Source organism: Pygocentrus nattereri, chromosome 15, assembly GCF_015220715.1.
Source record: "Pygocentrus nattereri isolate fPygNat1 chromosome 15, fPygNat1.pri, whole genome shotgun sequence".
Lineage (NCBI taxonomy): Eukaryota > Metazoa > Chordata > Actinopteri > Characiformes > Serrasalmidae > Pygocentrus > Pygocentrus nattereri.
This window is the reverse complement of record NC_051225.1, coordinates 23883565-23904040: the sequence shown is the minus strand read 5'-3', so window position 1 is coordinate 23904040 and position 20476 is coordinate 23883565. Positions and strand designations below refer to the sequence as shown.

Here is a 20476-nt window from a genome sequence, read left to right as displayed (position 1 = left end):
AACAACAACTACACAAACTCTCAGGCAAGGCTGCCAAGTGCTGAAAAGCATCACTCACTACAGTTTTAAACTTTTGCTGTATATTAGAAGCTTCATAAAATGGGTTTCCATGGCCAAGCAGCTGCACATAAGATCCCTATGCAAGCATCAGATGGAGTGGTGTATAGTATGCTTCCACTGGACTCCAGAGCAGTGGGAATGTGTTCTTCGAGGTAATGAAACACTCTTCACTATCTGGCAGCCTGATGGATGAATCTGAGTTGGGTGAATGCCAGGAGAACATTACATATGGAATGCACAGTGCCAACAGTAATGTATGGAGGAAGAGGGATAATGGTCTGAGGCTGTTTTTAAGGTTTAGGCTTGGCCCCTCAGTTCCAGTGAAGTGTATATATATATATATATGTATATATATATGTATGTATATATATATATATATATATATATATATATATGTGTGTGTGTGTGTGTGTGTGTGTGTGTGTGTGTGTGTGTTGAATGGGATGCCGCACAAGCTCATACAGGTGTAATAGCCATGTGTCCACATACTTTTGGCCTTATAGTGTATGAGCTTTGCAGTGTTCTCATCTAATTTTCTAGCCACAATCTATTGTTCCCCCTAAGCTAACATACTAGCCACAATTCCATGATTTAATATGACACAATATCATATGCTGTGATTCAGTTTGATAGGATATATTGTATTGTTACATCCCTAGAGAACTGGTTCCAAGCTCTTCAGTGGTGATCCAAAACTGTTGAACAGTAGTTTATTTCAACTGAAAATGAACCGATTATAACAATTCATTTACAATAATTAAATTGGCTTGAAAAAGCCAACTTACTGTTTCTCATAATCTTCTTCTTATTATTCTATACTCAAAAAGCTAAATGCTACTTATCCTACAGTTTTGGAGCTACAGGCATGAAACTGCAGGATTGTAGTACCTGTACCCCATTAGGTTGTAGTTATTTTTTCTCAAAAGGAATGAATGGGCGGAATGTTGGCAGCATGCCACACGTGATGTCACAATGGGTACCTCTCTCACACAACACATACAAACTCATGCACGGAGCACAATGTCTCACATGCTCCCAGCCTAATGCTCAACAGTATCAGCACACATAATGATTTTGTTAAGGTGGAACTGCTTTTAAGGTGGAATTGCACTTAGATAGTACTAAATTTAAGGTGGATTTTCAATCAAATATAAAGTGGAACGGCTATTAACATATCACTAAATTGAAGGTGCAACTTCAATTAACATGGCATTACATTTAAGGTGGAACTGCTATCAGCATGTGACTAAATTCAACTTGGAACTGAAATGAAGGTAGAACTTCAGTGAACGTAGCACTAAATTTAACATGGCACAGAATTTAAGGTGGAACATCAATTAACATAGTATTAAATGTAAGGTGAAATTGCTATTAACATATCACTAAATTTAAGGTGGAACTTCAGTTGACATAGCATTAAATTTAAGGTGGAACTGCTATTAACATATCACTAAATTTAAGGTGGAGCTTCATATAGCATAGCATGGAATTTAAGGTGGTGCAATTAACATAGCACAAAATTTAAGAAGGCACAGAATTTAAGGTGGAATTCAAATTAACATAGCTTTAAATTTAAGGTGGAACTGCTATTTTCATATCACTAAGTTGGATCAGAATTTAAGGTGGAATTTTAATTAACATAGCATTCAATTTACGGAGGAACTGCTACTAACATATCACTAAATTTAAGGTGGAACAGATATTAAGGTAAATAAAAACACAACACACACTCAACACACCACACACACAAAACATTTTGACAACATTTTAACAACTATCAACAATAATTAAGGTGGATTTTTTTAAAGTAGCACTAAAATTAAGATGGCACAGAATTTAAGGTGGAACTTCAATTAACATTCCAAAAAAATTAAAATGGCACAGAATTTAAGGCGGAGCTTCTTTTAAGGTGGCACAGAATTTAAGGTGGAACTTCAATTAACATTCCAAGGTAGCACTACAATTAACATAGCACTAAATTTAAGGTGCCACAGAACTTAACGTGGAACTCTCTTTAAGGTAAAACTAAAATTAAGGTGGTATAAAATTTAAGGTGGAACTTTAATTAACTTAGCAATAAAATTAAGGTGACACAGAATGTAAGGTGGAACTTGTTTAAAGGTGGCACTGCAATTAACATGGCACTAAATTTAAGGTGGCACTACAATTAACATGGCACTAAATTTAAGGTGGCACAGAATTTAAGGTGGAACTTTATTTTAAGTTAGCCCTAAAATTAACATGGCACAGAATTTAAGGTGGAACATCATTCACAGTAGCACCTGGCAACGAATTACCATCCATCACGGATACTGCAGCTTCTCCTTAACAACATTTTGGCAACATTGGAAAATCTATCAACAGTTTTCGACCATTTTAACGTTTTAATGAAATTACCTGGCTTTTTCAAGCCAACTTAAAGTTTGCTCATGAACTTTCCCTTTGTAGTTTGATAACTGAAGTTGTGGTTCGTGGTAACATTCTCACCTTCTGCCCATCTAGCGTGACTCGCAATGCTAGTTTGGTCATGCCATCCTCCTTTAGCAGACTCAAAGACTGGCACAATGCCAGGCAGAAAGCCCGTGCCAGCCGTTCCGTCAGGCGGTTATGGTTGCCATTAGCGTTTGGCCCACCTGACTGCTCCTCTCTCTGAAGAAAGAACACCTGCAGAGGCGAAAATGGTCACTTGATAAAGTGTCTCCATAAAAGACAGATAACATCCCAGAGGCAACAGTATCTATGTGGGTGTGTACCTCCGTCCAACGTATGACCTTTCCATTCGCTCGATACTCTAACCGCTGATGTGTCTTCAGACAAGTAATTGATTCCATAGATTTCCCATCAATGGGGCTGGTTATGCTGTGAGTCAGAAGAGTCGAGACAGATGGACAAGTGCAGGATCAATAAAGGCATCACTGCACTACAATAAATGTTTAAAAGTAACACAGTAACAGATCATTAACCCCTGTACAAATAAATTATTTGATTATTTGTCATCAGGTGAACTCTAAAACACCAATCATGAGCAGTGTCCTTCATGATATACAAATAAACTCACCCCTTGTTGAAGCGAGGTTCTTCATCTTGCCACTGAATGTGCACATACTCATGTCTGTCTGATTGTTGCAGTTTGCCACAGGTGAGGGTAAAGTCTCTCATGTCACGAAGCGCTCGCCGTAGCTCGAGCATGGTTTCCATAGTTACTTGCACCATCAAGCCATCTGAAAAGAACAGACACAGTACAACTATACAGAGCACGTCCACGGGTAATTAGAAATACTTTGAAGTTCGGAATGTCAGCTTTGGACTGATATTTTTGGAATGTCAGTTGTGGGCTGGAGGTTAGTGAACCAGCCCTGTCACCGGAAGGTTGCCGGTTCGATCCCCTTGGCTGACAGTCTATGACTGAAGTGCCCTTGAGCAAGGCACCTAACCCCCAGTTGCTCCCTGGGCGCTGTGGATTGGGCTGCCCACTTCTCTGGGTAAGTGTGCTCACTGCCCCCTAGTGTGTATGTTCACTAGTGTGCATGTATGTGGGTGTTTCACTGCACGGATGGGTTAAACACAGAGGTCTAATTTCACAGTGATAAATGGTTCTCAATTCAAATTTAACTTCAGCAAATGTACAAGTATGCAAAAGATTGGGCACCCCAGATCAAACTGCATATTTTGTTGATCAAAGTAAAAATAAGTAAACATGTTCTACAGGCAACAAACTACTGAACACTTTAATGCGCAGTTACTATTTATATTCTGGATTTAACATATTGGACATATGTTGCCTGTGCAAAGGTTACAGCGCATTTTACATTTTCTGCTGTATTTTTTCCAGTATGTAAAGCAATTGTGCACTGAATGTGCAGAAAAGCTGTAGCTTATCAGTTCAAACTCTGGCTGCTGTACTGTTGTTATCCTCTTCAAGTCCTTGAGACCACTGGTGGTTGCAAAACTCACTTTGTCATGTTCTTCATAATTTTCTTATTTCATAAGCTACATTCAAAAAGTGGGTGTCATATGAGGATATAACTGTCTTCTTTCCTGATAGATGGGTGATGTAATTTTAAACCCTTATAATAGAAGAAGCTGAACTTTTTTGTCTACTGAAACGACCCATTTTTCCGCAAATCAGGGCTACAAACTATAAACAGATGGTGTCTCTTTAGTGATCTGCTCCATAAAAATAATTTTTATAAAATGATACAAAGAGCATCATAGATTTTTGGCTTTCAGCAGTAAATTGTAAGCATATAGCAATATGTGTAGATCATAAACCACATGTACTGTTAATTTGAGGGTAGCATTTTAAATTAAATAAACAGTACATAAATAAATAAAATAAAAATGTACATTTATTTTTAATGCAGTTACTGAATAATTTGCCTTACGATTTGGTCATGTAAATTAAGATGGAAAAACCAAAATATACCCTGGTCAATAAGAGGTTATTAGACGCAATGCTGCAGTTTCTGAAGCATACGCAATACATTCAGACCAGAAATCGAGTCTTTAACAGCTCATTTTAGATATCAGAAACATTCATACAATCAGAGTAACAGTAAACGGTGAATGAAAAGGGAATTTGATCATTTGAAGAAAACTGAATTTAATAAATATTGTGTAAACAAAGTAATTCAGAGTGGTTTCCTATGAAATGATCTGTTCTAGAAAAGCTTAGCAAGAACTGTTCACAGGTCTGACAAGAACCAGACATCTGAAGATTTTAATTATTCTAAAAGCTCCATCACAGAAAGTTATGTATTTGTAAATATAATTTTTTAAAGCCATGGTGGAGAAATTTATGCGGGATGCTGTAATGCAAAAGAGCACCCACACACAAGTTCAAGATTACTTATTAAAACTCAATCATTTTAGATATAAACTGGTATTTTTGGATAGTAAAACCATCTGTAATAGCAGCTCATGAATACTTCATCATATAAAATTGTGTTTAGTACTTAGTTCAAATTACTTTTTTCTTCTGCAGTCTGCGACCCACAGACATCACCAGACACTGGCTGTCTCACATGTTGATGCTGTCTGCTTGTTTCTGAGTGCTTTTGTTTTCAGTAAGTGAAATGTGTGCCCAGTGGGATTCAGGTTGGTAGTTTGACTCAGCCAGTAACAACATGCACGTAGTCCACAGTGGTATGCTTTTTATCCCTCTACATTTTCCTCATTACGTCAATCTGGTACAGGTTAATTTTTATCTTATTTGTCCATAAGACTTTGTACTTGAGCTCTACAGCTTCTTAATGTAGTTTTGGCAAACTGTAATCTGATCTTTCTTCTTGAGCCTTTCCAGTGGCTTTCATCATGTGGGAAATCCTCAGAGGTTGTGCTGCTGTATTCTTCATTTTCTGAAAGTCTTTAGATAGTATCTATGCCTGGGCAGTGTTTGCTATTGGTAAACTAGCCATTGTACTTTTTCCTTTTAAGTATGTCTTTGATGTATTTAAATCTTTCAGCCTCATAATAGCATTGATATTTCTTTTGTTCCCACATTGAGAGAACAACAAATCTAGAATCAACTGCAGACCTTTTGTTAGCTCTCCAGTGCATGAACAGCTGATGCAGCAGCACAGAGCTGGCCAAGAAATAATTGAACAGCCAAGAGGTCAATTACTTTTGGTCTCATAAGAGGTAGTGAATGTAATATGTTGGCTAAGACTAATATGTAAATTGTGGGCCAATGCCGATATACAATCTTTTTCATGTACGTATCTGCTGATGCGAATACAGTCACTTTTATAACTTCGACACTTGGATTAGCATTACAGATAAATATAATATTTATATGTAAAGTTACAAAATGAATACAAAATGAATACAAAGCAGTTGCCCAGTGCCATCTAAACATCCAGAATATAATAAAGAAGCAAGGTTATAAAGGAGGCATTCCCAAGATGGCTGCTAAATGGACAGACTTTCCTGTAAGGATTTTGAATAAGGTCATTGAATATCAGTTTGGAATAACAGTCAAATCTAATTAACAGGGCTGAATTATTGATTTCAATAAAGACATAAATACCATCATATTAGGATGCACAATTGGAAGCAGTCAATTGATCATGATCAGAATTGGCAGATTTTTCATTGAAACACACAATGGCTGATTTATTATTTTTATGATATAACAATGTGAGCAAGGTTAGTGCACTCATGCTGTATTTGAATGCTGCTACCAAAGTGGCATAACATTAGTCATGTTATTTGAATAGGAGATGATTTTTTATTTAAGGTGTAAAATGAGAGCAAAGGCCCATTAAAGAGTTGTGGCTATTGTAAAGTACTGGAGTACTAAAACAAAAATTTCATGCATTTATTTAGCCCCCCCCCCCAGAAAATCATCCATCAGACAATATGTAAATAAATTAGGATTAGAATTGGTCATAACCACTCATGATCGGCGCATACCTACCTTATATTAAAGCACTCTGCACTTTGATGTCATACTAATTTTTTCACTGTACACTGTACATATGTGCACATATCTCTACACATTTCTGGCTTTCTCCATCCTGCCTACACGCCATCAAAAAATCCATCCTCTTAATCCCCTTCAAACTGAACAGCATGCAAACCACCACCTTAAACACACCAGACAGCCAGGACACATTCAAGACACAACAAACTATTTAGACAAAACATTAAAATAGGAAACCTTCAACGATGCTGGACTTTGCCAGGTATCCTGATGAGACTTTCAGGGCTCCACTAAACACAAAAAAGCAGGAGCCTGTAACTGAAAAAAACAAACACGATTGCATTTTATACAAGCAAAAAGGCAGATGGTATTTAAAGTCATTGAGACACTTAGAACTGTAATGTTAGCGTCCCCTGGTGGTCTAAGATAAACATTACTCCTCTAATGCTGATCATGTGCTTGAACAAACGGACTGAGTGGTCTTTACTTTTGCTGAGCTTCATTCTACTTTTCAGTCTGTAGGTGTGCAATCTCCTTTGGGTTTGATAGTACATGTGTGTTTTTTTTTTAGTTTCATTGGTGTCTGGTGTAGAGTGTGGAGTAAAGTGTGTGTGTGCATGTGTGTTTGTTAAATATTTCAGGACACAAATGTCTTAACATCACAGGATAATGTGAGAACCAAACAGAACCAAAAGTTTTTTTTTGCTTTTTTGTAAAAGTAAAACATTTTCAATTTTTCTTTTAATAAAGGCATAAAAACATTTGAACTAAATAGACAGATGGAAGAAAATTTTTCATTATACACTGCTCAAAAAATAAAGGGAACACTCAAATAACACATCCTAGATCTGAATGAATGAAATATTCTCATTGAATACTTTGTTCTGTAGTTGTATGTGTATGACAACAAAGTTGTATGTGCTGACAACAAAATCTCACAAAAATCATCAATGGAAATCAAATTTATTAACCAATGCAGGCCTGGATTTGGAGTCACACACAAAAGTAAAGTGGAAAAACACTACAGGCTGATCCAACTTTGATGTGATGTCCTTAAAACAAGTCAAAATGAGGCTCAGTATTATGTGTGGCCTCCACGTGCCTCTATGACCTCCCTACAACGCCTGGGCATGCTCCTGATGAGGTGGCGGATGGTCTCCTGAGGGTTCTCCTCCCAGACCTGGACTAAAGCATCCGCGAACTCCTGGACAGTCTGTGGTGTAATGTGGCCTTGGTGGATGGAGCGAGACATGATGTCCCAGATGTGCTCAATTGGATTCAGGTCTGGGGAACGGGCGGGCCAGTCCATAGCTTCAATGCCTTCATCTTGCAGGATCTGCTGACACACTCCAGCCACTTGAGGTCTAGCATTGTCCTGCATTAGGAGAAACCCAGGGCCAACCGCACCAGCATATGGTCTCACAAGGTGTCTGAGGATCTCATCTCGGTACCTAATGGCAGTCAGGCTACCTCTGGCGAGCACATGGAAGGCTGTGTGGCCCTCCAAAGAAATGCCACCCCACACCATTACTGACCCACTGCAGGCAGCAGATCGCTCTCCACGGCGTCTCCAGACTCTGTCACGTCTGTCACATGTGCTCAGTGTGAACCTGCTTTCATCTGTGAAGAGCACAGGGCGCCAGTGGCGAATTTGCTAATCTTGGTGTTCTCTGGCAAATGCCAAGCGTCCTGCACGGTGTTGGGCTGTGAGCACAACCCCCATCTGTGGACATCGGGCCCTCATACCATCCTCATGGAGTCGGTTTCTAAACATTTGTGTAGACACATGCACATTTGTGGCCTGCTGGAGGTCATTTTGCAGGGCTCTGGCAGTGCTCCTCCTGTTCCTCCTTGCACAAAGGCGGATGTAGCGGTCCTGCTGCTGGGTTGCTGCCCTCCTACGGCCTCCTCCACGTCTCCTGGTGTACTGGCCTGTCTCCTGGTAGCGCCTCCAGCCTCTGGACACTACGCTGACAGACACAGCAAACCTTCTTGCCACAGCTCGCATTGATGTGCCATCCTGGATGAGCTGCACTACCTGAGCCACTTGTGTGGGTTGTAGAGTCCGTCTGATGCTTTCAAAAGTGACCAAAACATCAGCCACAAAGCAAAGGTATTGAGAAGTGGTCTGTGGTCCCCACCTGCAGAACCACTCCTTTATTGAGTGTGTCTTGCTAATCGCCAATAATTTCCACCGGTTGTCTATTCCATTTGCACAACAGCTGTGAAATTGATTGTCAATCAGTGTTGCTTCCTAAGTGGACAGTTTGATTTCACAAAAGTTTGATTTACTTGGAGTTATATTGTGTTGTTTAAGTGTTCCCTTTATTTTTTTGAGCAGTGTATATTTTATATATACACACAACACATTATAAATATGAACTTTTATACATATGAGACATATTATTACATATTGGTACTTCATGTGCTAATACAAATACAAACTTGTGGGCATATGTCTGTCTCTCCTATGTGTGACTGGATCTAAAATGTGTTTGTACTTCATTTGTGTGAAGATTATAAGGTTGTGATAGAAAGTTGTCACTTGATAATGTTGTTTTCACTAGAAATTACATTTTGTGGAAATTCTAAAAGAGCAGAAAAAATGCATTTTGGAAACTCAGGTTAAGGTTAGATTTAGGTGTAGATGTAGTATTACTTGGCTACAGTAATACAGAAATCAAGAGAACCTATGAAAGTCCTCACAAGGAATGTAAGACAAGATTGTGTGTGTGTGTGTGTGTTTTTGTGTGTGTGTTTGTGTGTGTGTGTATGTGTGTGTGTGTGTGTGTTTGTGTTCACCTCTGCGTGGCTGGCTGTGGATACTGATTGCCTGTGTCTGGTACTGTCCATCTGCAGTCTGCACACAGATGAGGTGGGAGTCGGCACGCTCGTTAAAACAAGCTCCCATAGCCAGCACTCTCTCGTTCGACTTATTCAGCGCCTTCAGCAGCTGAGCGAGCAACAAGAGAAGACACATAACCTGATTTAATGACTCACTATCACAGGTACTGTGTGATGCTGAAAAAGGTTCCGCAGTGTAGGACATTCCCAGGTGTTGTTGTACTGCCAGTGAATGGAGCCAGAGGATTCTGACTGTTAATTCTTATTTTGGAGCTAACAAAAACATGTAATTTGCATGATGTCAATTCACATTAATTATTTAAAAATGCATTTAAAACTCTTAATAGATTTAAAATTCTTAATAGATTTTTAATACATACAGCCAAAGTTTGGGTGCCCCAGACGAGTACACACATCCTCTACAGAGAACAAACTACTACACATTGTAAAATTACTTTTTAGTTGCTGGATTTCATACATTGGGGTAAAAAATAAAACATAAATAATGAAAGAAATGCCATAGGTAATTATTTTCTCTGTAGAGGATGTGTTAATTTGTTTTCATGTTGAAAATCAGCAAAACACACAACAGCATTTAAACTCCAGACCTCTAAGGGGTGACTTGAACTGAGTAGTATTTCTTGAGCGCTTTCAGTGATGTCTCATTACCTCTGCATGGCGAGCTTTAGGGATTGTGATGCACGTGCTCCGCGCCTCCAAGTCAACCATCAGACCCGTCACTACTGGCAACGTGTAACGGTAGAAGCGGAAGTCCTAAGAGTCACAAAAGAACAGACTTCAGAATATAATCCTCTACTACACAAAACAAGAAAGCATAGCATTAAAGAAGAGAGTCTTACCACCAGAAGTCTCATGATGCTGTTGTTAATCTGGCCAAAGAGTGGCTCTCTGAAGCGCACACTGAACAGAGGACAGGGATAGACTGCAGGAGAGTTGAGACAGCCACAAACATCAACCATTATTGTACAGTTATTACAAAACTGTTACTTGCTGTACCCTATCCACAACCTATGAAAATTTGAAGGGTCCATTTTCTTCATTTTGTATTAGTATTTTTGTTATTTATTGTTTTCATGCACCAAACCAGCTATAATTCACTTTTAGATGACGATTTTCCATACTTTCTTCATCCCTTTGCAGTAAACAAGCTGTTTTTGTTACGGTGTCTTTAAGACTGTCTTTTAATTACCTCTGTTCTAACTGACTGCTCTGTATTGTGCCTCATTCAAAATGCTGAGCTGAAATGTATAGAACAAATTGTTAAGCTTGGACTGAAATGCTCAGGGTTTCAGGATAAATAAACTTTAACAACCACTTCTGGCTGTCTGGATCTTTTAAACAATGACAACTGGCATGGCAACATACTACAAAACAGCAAAATGTTTATTAATTTTCCCCAAATCATCTTCTTCAAGAACTCAGCTACAGACAGTCTGCAGTAACTACACTGCTTATCACATCAACATTAATATCCAGGCTAAACTGCTGTGTACTAAAAGGATCATCACATGTAAATGCGCTAACGAGTGTGACATCACAACCATGACAAGTTTTTGCAGCTATGGAGAAAATTATTACACAGCCCATCAAACTGAATTAACTTCTCAATAGCATAGGATCTTTAAGCACATGTTGAGGTTCTTACATCGATACTCAGCACCCAAACGCAGCATGAGGCGTAGGGGGAAAGCTCTGGCCCAAGGACTCTCAGCCCGGAGGATCAGCAAGCCGAATACGAAGGGCTGGGGGGGCAGTGGCAGACCGTCCAGAGACTGGAACGTGGGACGCACGTAGAGAAAGCCAGCATGCTCCTTACTGCCCAGGAACCCTCTCACCGCCAGAGAGTGACTCAAGTGATTCAAGAACTTTCCTGCTGTAAAGTTTACATCAAGAAAAATATTAGTCCCACAGCCATGAATGCCAAGATGCTCAAGAACAAAAAGGAGGGAGCAACAACACATAACCTGTTTGTGCATCCCAGTAGATCTGAATGAAGTGGCTGAAGATGTCTGTTGGGAATCTCTTCTCTTCAGGCAAACACTGCAACAGTACAACCACTTCTGGCTGACCAACAGCATGCATCCCCTTAGATGTGACACACCAGCACCTCCTATTCACATCTGCAGAAGTACACACAAATACATATGAAATCATGTTTCCTCATCTTAAGAACACATTCCTATGAAGGACTGACCTCTTAAAAACGCATAACCAATAAAATCGACTGATGAGTGTTTATATTTATATTTGACAAATATGACTATCGGTTCTCAACTGCACTGAAACTCACAGTTTCAAATAATATTAATAATGAAATATTTGGGGGTTATTAAAAAACCTTTTGTGTCATAATCCTGTTATTTTCAAATGTTATGTTTGGGTACATTTTACACATTTGTATTATTCTAACTATGAGGACGTTTTGTGTTCGAATTCAATAATTCTGTATTTCTGTCATATTGAGCACTTTGCAAATGTTTGAGGCCACCATTCACTTCATTTCTAGTCAAAATAGCTATTAAGTACAAGTGACTGATTTTTCAACATCAGGGGAAAAAAACAAAAAAAATATATTTGACAGAACATTAATTGAATATTTTTCAGTCAAGTTCAGTCAAGTTCATTCAGCAACACGTTGGTTGCATTTTCTGCTTTTTTTGAAGCAAGTGATCCTAATTCATATTTTAGACTCTTCAGTTCATACAATATTACTCCTCAAGTTGTCCTGATGTCTTGGACCGGTTCAGTGCTATAGTGCAAATGATCATTTTCTCAGTCATGACTTCTTGACAGCTCCACATCCTTTCAGACCCATAACGTTATGTTGTGGAAGCAAGAGTGGAGCTTGATTTTCTCAAAGATGAAACTTTAGGTACTGTTTATCTCATAGTGACAGTTTTGGTGGTCTACCAGGTCTTGCAAGTTAAGAGTCCTATTTTCTCTACATCTTTTATTATTTTTTTGAACACCAGTTTTGGAAACTCCTGGTTTTTCCCTTGACTTTTCCCTTTCTGAGGCAAGTGAATCTAATCTCAGAAATTTTCTCTGAAAAAGAACAACTTAATGACACTTTTGACTAGAAATTAAATAAATTAAAGGTGGTCTCTGACTTTTGTACATTTCTGTAGCTGGACAGGAGGTCCCTCACACTGTTATCGCCCTTGTTATCAAGAGTTCAAAAGTTAATTATTAATCAGTTCTCAATTATCTCTAATTCCTACCTACAGTGAGGAAAATAAGTATTTATAGTATTTATACTTATTTATAGTATAAGTTCTCCCACTTAGAAATCATGGAGGGGTCTGAAATTTTCATCTTAGGTGCATGCCCACTGTGAGAGACATAATCGGAAAAAAAATCTGGAAATCACAATGTATGATTTTTTAATATTTTATTTGTGTGTTACTGCTGCAAATAAGTATTTGAACACCTGTCAATCAGCAAAAATTCTGGCCAAGACATGTTAGTCCGCCTCTAAAAAGTCCACCTCCACTTATTATTCTAAATTAGAAGCACCTGTTTGAGGTCATTAGCAGCATAAAGACACCTGTCCACCCCACACAATCAGTAAGACTCCAACTACAAACATGGCTAAGACCAAAGAGCTGTCCAAAGACACCAGAGACAAAATTGTAGACATCCACAAGGCTGGAAAGGGCTACGGGGCAATTGCCAGCTTGGTGAAAAAAGATCAACTGTTGGAGCAATTATTAGAAAATGCAAGAAGCTAAACATGACTGTCAATCTCCCTCGGACTGGGGCTCCATTCAAGATCTCAACTTGTGGCATATCAATGATCCTAAGAAAGGTGAGGAATCAGCCCAGAACTACACGGGAGGAGCTGGTCAATGACCTCTAGAGAGCTGGTGCCACTGTTTCCAAGTTTACTGTGGGCACACGTCCAGGCCCGTCTTAAGTTTGCCCATGACCATTTGGATGATCCAGAGGAGTCATGGGAGAATGTTCTGTGGTCAGATGAGACCAAAATAGAACTTTTTGGTCTTAATTCCACTCACCATGTTTAGAGGACGAAAAATGATGAGTACCATCCCAACAACACCATCCCTACTGTGAAGCATGGGGGTGGAAGCATCATGCTTTGGGGGTGTTTTTCTGCACATGGGACAGGACGACTGCACTGTATTAAGGAGAGGATGACCGGGGCCATGTATTGCGAGATTTTGGGGAGCAACCTCCTTCCCTTAGTTAGAGCATTGAAGATGGGTCGTGGCTGGGTCTTACAACATGACAATGACCCAAAGCACACAGCCAGGATAACCAAGGAGTGGCTCCGTAAGAAGCATATCAAGGTTCTGGAGTGGCCTAGCCAGTCTCCAGACCTAAGCCCTATAGAAAATCTTTGAAGGGAGCTCAAACTCCGTGTTTCTCAGCGACAGCCCAGAAACCTGGCTGATCTGGAGAAGATCTGTGTGGAGGAATGGGCCATGCAGCAGTATGTGCAAACCTCGTGAAAAACTACAGGAAACGTTTGACCTCTGTAATTGCAAACAAAGGCTAGTGTACCAAATATTAACATTGATTTTCACAGGTGTTCAAATACTTATTTGCAGCAGTATAAATAATAAATGATTAAAAAATCATACATTGTGATTTCCAGATATTTTTTTTTAGATTATGTCTCTCATAGTGGACATGCACCTAAGATGAAAATTTCAGCTTTCAATTATGCTAAACTGTGCTCATATGTAAAAAGGCCTACAGTGCAGGTTATCTGAGGTAAGCCATTCTTCAAATGAGTTACAAATACAGCCTCAGTAAAACCAATATTACATTTTCAAGAAAATAACCTCCAGTAATTAATGCTCCAGTAATTAAAATGTTGATGTTGGTGAATAAACTCAGTTATCACCCAACTCTTTTCCTACTTCTTTATTATCTACAGAAGACACAGATGTACATCAACCGGGACCACGTCCATGCCACAAGATATTAAATAAATGTCCACAGGTCCACTCCACCCAGACCACATGCCTAACCACTTCAATCAGCCTATGAGTAGTGGAGAGAGACAGTAGCACACATACAGCTGACAATCTTCACCATGGCCAGAAGGTTGGCATTGAGGACGAAGACCAGCGGTTCTGTATGACCTTGCTCCAACTCCTCCAGTAGCGAAGACTCTGTCCGTTTCTCCTCCACTGTGTAATCTTAACAACACAAATACATCGCACTGAGCCCTCTACAATGACGGTTATGCAAAAATCAGACAGCTCAGAGGATTTGCAAGTGTCAATAGTATCTTTGGAGTCTGTCTGACTAGGCAAGTTAGACACTTAAGAAGTCCCAGTGGATGCCAGGCACAACCATTTGGTAATAGTAAAACTGGGCAGTCAGACCTTCCTGTAACCTGTGCCCCACTGAGTTGTGGTTAGGTGAGAATATTTTTATACCTCCTTTAACCCCTGTAGATGTTAGGATTGGAGGAAGTCCTTTCTGTGGTAAGGGCTTAGCTGAGTTTCCTTTAGGACTGTTAACAATTTCCTCTCTTTCCAAACAAGGTGAGTTTGGCATCTCCTACAGAAAAGAAAGACATAGAAAGACATAGAAAGACAAAGTTTTACAGCTCAACACTCCACAGGCCAAAGTCTGGACATCTGAGTGAATCTGAATTTGATTTGAACGATGTTCGCAATTTGAATGATGTTTGCAAACACAAAGGTAATTTGATCTAAACAAGTAGCTTTCAGTAGCATTCAAGAGATCTGCATTTTTGGCATTTTCAGCATATTTTAGTGCACAATTTCTACTTATTTGAAGTTTAACATTTAGGAATTTAGGAATGATTCATTAAATGTAAAATTTCCCATAGCTTTTGCAAGTTTTGCGTTACAAGTTTAAATTCAACAAACAATAATTGTGGATTAAAATGTGCAGATGTGTGTTCTCTGTAGAGTATAATTGTTTTTAATTAGAAAACTAACAAAATGTTATTTGTGCAAGCTTTGCATATAAATAGTAAAACAGTTAAAAACAGTGAAAAAAATCTGTAGATTTTCTCCACATGTTATTCTGTAATTACTGTCAAGTCACAGTCATGGATCATGAAAGGAGGCGAGAATACATTTAACGCTTCTAGTGATGCTCACAGACGGGTCTGTTGACATCACTTGAGCTACTGCTGGACTGTGCGTCTGGACTGGATCACAGTGAGTTGGAGTAGTGTTGGCACTGGAAGACTCGTTTCTGGGTTGAACGCTGTCAGCAAACCAAACTTTCTTTTGTTCCTTGCGAAGGGTTCCTGTGACGTGGAAGACAGGCAGAGATACACAAAGACAAAAGGACAAGACTGCTTTAAGATAACATGAATGGATGCTCAAATGAATAAACAGCAGTATCTGCATCTGTGAAGATGAAGGTAGTGCTAGCTCTTCAAATACCTACTGTTAATGAGAGTCGAGTGACAGGTGACACAGACACGCCCCTCTTTTCCACCCAGGTGTGTTAACCTGAACCTCAAGTCACAGCACACCACACAGAACACCTGCAGATAACACAGACCATACATACTCAGACACACACAGAGACACTGCAGCGACACAGACCACCACAGCCCCCATTAGGAGCAATCTGCATAACCATAACCGCAGTTAGTGCTGGGCCATACATCATCTATATTAGAACAGATGTCACCTAACAATATTGTACTTTTAGTTCTTTTCTGTTACATTTTGTAAATTTTCATCTGGTCACCATTTCTGTTTCCCATTGTAATTCCCATGGTTCCCACATAATTTAAGGAAAAATGGAACAAAACTAAACAGCCCAACTTAAACAAGCTATACCAGGTTAGTAAGACTTTCATAGAAGTACACATAAGTTCATTTCCTTTATTAATGCAAACATAAAGGGTAACAACACTGATTTTCACATTTTTTCTGCACAATTAGATAGTTAAGCTGTAGAAAAAATCATTCAGAGTGGTTTGATGTGATATGCTCTGTTCTAGAGAAACTTAGCAAGACAGAATTGTTCCCAGCAGTTGTCATGGGAACCAGACATCTGAAGAGTTCAATGGCTACAAAGACATCCTCTTAGAAAGTTAATTAAAATGTAAAAATAACATTCCCAACAGAAATATTCAAAAGTGGTAAGTATTTCACCCACTACAGAGCATAATATCATCAAAACATTCAAAGCATCTGGAAAACTTTAGCCACATGAAAGACAAGATCGTAAACCACAAATGAATTTACAGAAAAAAGTAGGTGTTATGTTCTCTGGGCCAAAGATGTAAGCAACCATCCTGGTTTTTACCAGCATAAAATTAAAATGTCATCATCTGTCATGGTATAGGCGGGTATTAGTGGGTAAACTGCAAATCTCTGAAAGCACCACTAACCCTGAATGCATTCTGGAGCAACATATGCTGCCTTCTAGATGCCATCTTTTTATTTTAGAGACATCCATATGTTTATTTCAGCATGACAACACCCAGACACACTCTGCAAGTATTATAACAGCATGCCACATAAGAGACTGTGGGTGCTAGACTGACCTGCCTGCAGCCCAAAACGGTCTCCCATTGAAAAGTGCAACTTATTTAGCACAAAATACAACAATGAAGGTCATGTACAGTTGCACGGCAAAATATCTGTATAACATATAACCATATAATTCTGCTTTCTAAACTGGATCAGTTTGTGTTCCCAAATGATTATTAAATGTTTAAAAAAAAGTGATACACAGTGCTAAACATGCACCCATTCCAACTTTTTTGGAACATGTTGCAGGCATTACTTATTTTTTGTTTTTGGTGGTGACAGGCCAGTTTAGCACCTGGACTCTTTTATTATGCAGCCATGCTGTTGTAATATGTGCAGAATGTGGTCCCAGTGAAACCAGCACCATTTCTAGATCTTGTTTATTTATGGGTTTTTCTTTCCATAGTAGAGTTTTAACTTGCTCTTGTGAATTCAGTGATGAACTGGATTCACAGACAATGTTTTTCACAAGTGATCTCCACCACAGAATTGTGTCTGTTTTTAATTCAGTGCCACCTAAGGGCCCAAAGATCACAGTCAGCCAATATTGGTTTTTGGTCTTATCCCTTGCATACAAAGATTCCTCCAGATCTTTTAATGCTATTATATACCGTAGATTATGAAATTCCAAAGTTTTTTGCTATTTCATGTTGATTTGTTGCACAATTTGCCTGCGCAGTCTCTCACAGGGTGGTGAACCCCTGCTAATGTTTAATTCTGTAGGACTCACCCTTTCAGAGATGCTCTTTTTATACCCAATCGTGTTACTGATCTGTTCCAATTAGTTAGTTAGTTGTGATATGTTGCACCAGGTGTTTTTTAGCATTCTGCAACTTTACCAGTCCTTTGTTGCCCCCTTCCCATCTTTTTGAAACAGTTTACTGGCATCAAATTCAAACATTTGATATGATTGTTACTACTTCAAATTAAATAATAAATGCATTCTATTTTTGTTTAGGTTTTGCACAATGTCCCAACTTTTTTGGAAACAGGATTGTAAATATTTACATTAGACTACCTATTTAAGATTTCAGAATAATAAGTGATGATATATCATAACGCAGTTGGTAAAGGATCCCTTTGTTACCGGGAATGAGGTCATTATGAACAAGAGGAAGATTACATCAGAAACAGATGTCAGTGCTGTCTTTTTAGTGTTGCTGGAAGCTAATGAGTATGTTGATAAAAAAAATTAGATCTTTCTCTGGGTGTACAATCAGACAAATATCTATTTATGAAGATTTTAGGGGACAAGTCACTACAGGCCACCCCAGAGCCATACGCTCCAGTGCCAATGCAACTCTTCTTGCGCCCCAGTAATAACACCACTGCTTGAAACAGAAAAAAGGAATCAAAGATTTTCAAGAAAAGCTAATCGTCACTTCAGCAATGAAGTGTGAGTTCAGAGGAAAAATTTAAGCAATAGTTTAGTATTCTGTATTACAAATGTATTTAATTACTATATGATTAAAAACTTCCCTGTGCTATTTTATGCTAGTGTTATACATTTATTGAATCATGTGAATACCTTAAATCATTAAAACACCCACAGAAACTCAACTATTGCAACCTGAGGTTGGTCAGAATGCTCACAGCAAGGAATAACAAAACTATAATTTGTTCGAGAGCTTTTTTGCATACTGCAGTCTACCACTATACCGATACATCATTATCAAGATAACGATTAACAAATTATATATTGCATCAACCTTATCGATACTCTGAGATATTATGATATGTTTTGAAAAAGTTAAGAAGAATTCAATCAATATTGCCCAGCACTTACTGCAGCTCCAACCCCCCCCCCCCCCCCCCCCACACACACACACACACACACACACACACAAATTTTAAATTAAATTGTAATTAGTCACACTGAATTAACTCTGCATTTCATAACAGGATTTCAGGCCTGTACCTTCCCGCAGGCTCTGCAGTGGTGCCTCCTCCTCGTGAAGGAGAATCTGGAGCCACATTTCATACACGCCGGAGCCTGAGAGTCAGGGACCCACTGAGGGGCCGTGGAGCCAAGAGAGCTGCAGCGCTGCACAGGGAGGCCACCAAGAGACCCCCTCCTTACATAGGACACTCCACTCTCTGGGCCAGTCACATTCACACTGGCTCTGCGGGCTGTGGGTGACTCAGACTCGTGGGCAGAGGACAGCGTGTCCGTCTCGGGCCGGCCTGGGTCACCCTGGGTCCGGGCGTCCTCGAGAGCAGACGGTGCGCTTCCTGGCACAGCATCTGTCTGCTCCTGCTCGCTGTCGGCCAGCTCCTTCTCCTCTACCACAGAGTCCTCCTTCAGGCCAGGCATGAGCCAGCCCTCATCCAGCAGCGCCTCCCTGGAGTCCTTGAGCGTGGAGTAACCGAAGCGTCTCTCTCCCCACACAGAGAGAGTGGCGGTCACTGCCTGCCTCATCTTCTTAATGAAGTTCAGCCAGGCTTGCCAAGTCACTCAGCATGCTTTTTATCTGCGTTACGTCACCCTCAGCTTTGGGGTTTAGCTCCACAGCAACACAGTCTGGCATGGTCTGCAGGACAATGCTGCTTATCGGTCAGTCAGATGCTGCTCCCTTTGAGACTGATGGAGAACCTCATAGCTGCCCTTCTCCCTGTGAAGATGAGGGCTGAGCCGATGTGAATACTGGGGGAGGGAAGACAAGACTGCTCAACACTACTCTGCAAAGCTGGCTTTGCAAGCCGCAGCAGTTCAATACAGATTTACAGCTATGCAAAGTATCATGCAGTAGCTTTTGCCCAGGCAGTTTAGAATATGCTGACTTAGCCATCTTTGCGTTAGCTGAAAACCGTCATAACCGGACATAAGGACTTTCACAACAGAATGTAAATGTTTTCACGCTTGAGTTAAGGTGAGGATAGTTAAAATTTACTCTAAAATCTTTCACAAACATTAAGCCTGCGTCACAGCACGGCTTGCTATTTTTACTAGCATTCTGAATAGGAGAAAGAGCCGGTAGCCCCCCGGGCTAGTACTCTATTCATCTCTGTGTCACGCCATTTAGCCCCCTTTACCGGTCTGTCAGCACTTTTTCCTCTGGCTAGCTCTAGCTCATCCGTCAATATGCCTTTTATTCGCATTCATAAGTCTACACCTATGGACAAGCAAAGTGTCTGCACGAAAAGTTCGCGAAGCTACCGCGGATAGAACGCATCCATCCTTACCGGGCAGAGCCGCATCGCACGCGAACATTGGCTCAGTAGCAAAACGTCTTCTCCTCATTTATAGCGCACTTCTAAACTGATAGAAGGAAAGAATCCCGCAGGCAGGCAGGCGGCCACATGGCATCAGGTCGCCCTGAGCCAGAGACTGCAGCAATGCGACAACTAGAACAAGAGCCAGTTAGGCTAAGCCCACATTAACGTACGAAGGAGCAATAACAGCCTGTTTGCCTTGCGATAACCGTCGCTGGTCAGATTAGAATGTTAACTAATTGACGTTAATGTTGTTCAGTACTCACCTGAACCGACGCACAGTATCGCATACATCACCGATTTTCATCAGCCATCCCAGCCTTGGACTGATCCTCTTCACTCTCATCTATGCGCTCACAGCGCTCCTGCAAACTCACTGAAGGTTGCTTTGAATCATGTCTCATGAAAAAGC

General features: G+C 39.9%; 1 protein-coding gene across 3 annotated transcripts in view; it reads right to left on the bottom strand.

The window, feature by feature from the left end:
* The window catches only part of zfyve9b (zinc finger, FYVE domain containing 9b), a 23061-nt gene extending 2585 nt beyond the window's left edge, over nt 1–20476 (bottom strand). The window contains exons 1-15 of one of the 3 annotated variants that reach the window (XM_017716602.2): nt 20331–20476; nt 18770–19495; nt 15752–15851; nt 15457–15608; nt 14761–14884; nt 14395–14517; nt 11314–11469; nt 10995–11222; nt 10189–10271; nt 9998–10102; nt 9287–9437; nt 6722–6802; nt 3119–3281; nt 2814–2919; nt 2548–2724 (exon numbers count right to left, since the gene is read on the bottom strand). In XM_017716602.2, coding sequence (XP_017572091.1) covers nt 2548–2724; nt 2814–2919; nt 3119–3281; nt 6722–6802; nt 9287–9437; nt 9998–10102; nt 10189–10271; nt 10995–11222; nt 11314–11469; nt 14395–14517; nt 14761–14884; nt 15457–15608; nt 15752–15851; nt 18770–19270 — 2250 coding nt within the window. In that variant the 5' untranslated portion in view covers nt 19271–19495; nt 20331–20476. Of the gene's footprint in view, nt 1–2547; nt 2725–2813; nt 2920–3118; nt 3282–6721; nt 6803–9286; nt 9438–9997; nt 10103–10188; nt 10272–10994; nt 11223–11313; nt 11470–14394; nt 14518–14760; nt 14885–15456; nt 15609–15751; nt 15852–18769; nt 19496–20034; nt 20192–20330 lie in introns of those variants that run through there. The other 2 variants (XM_017716605.2, XM_017716604.2) reach the window with 2 other exon arrangements.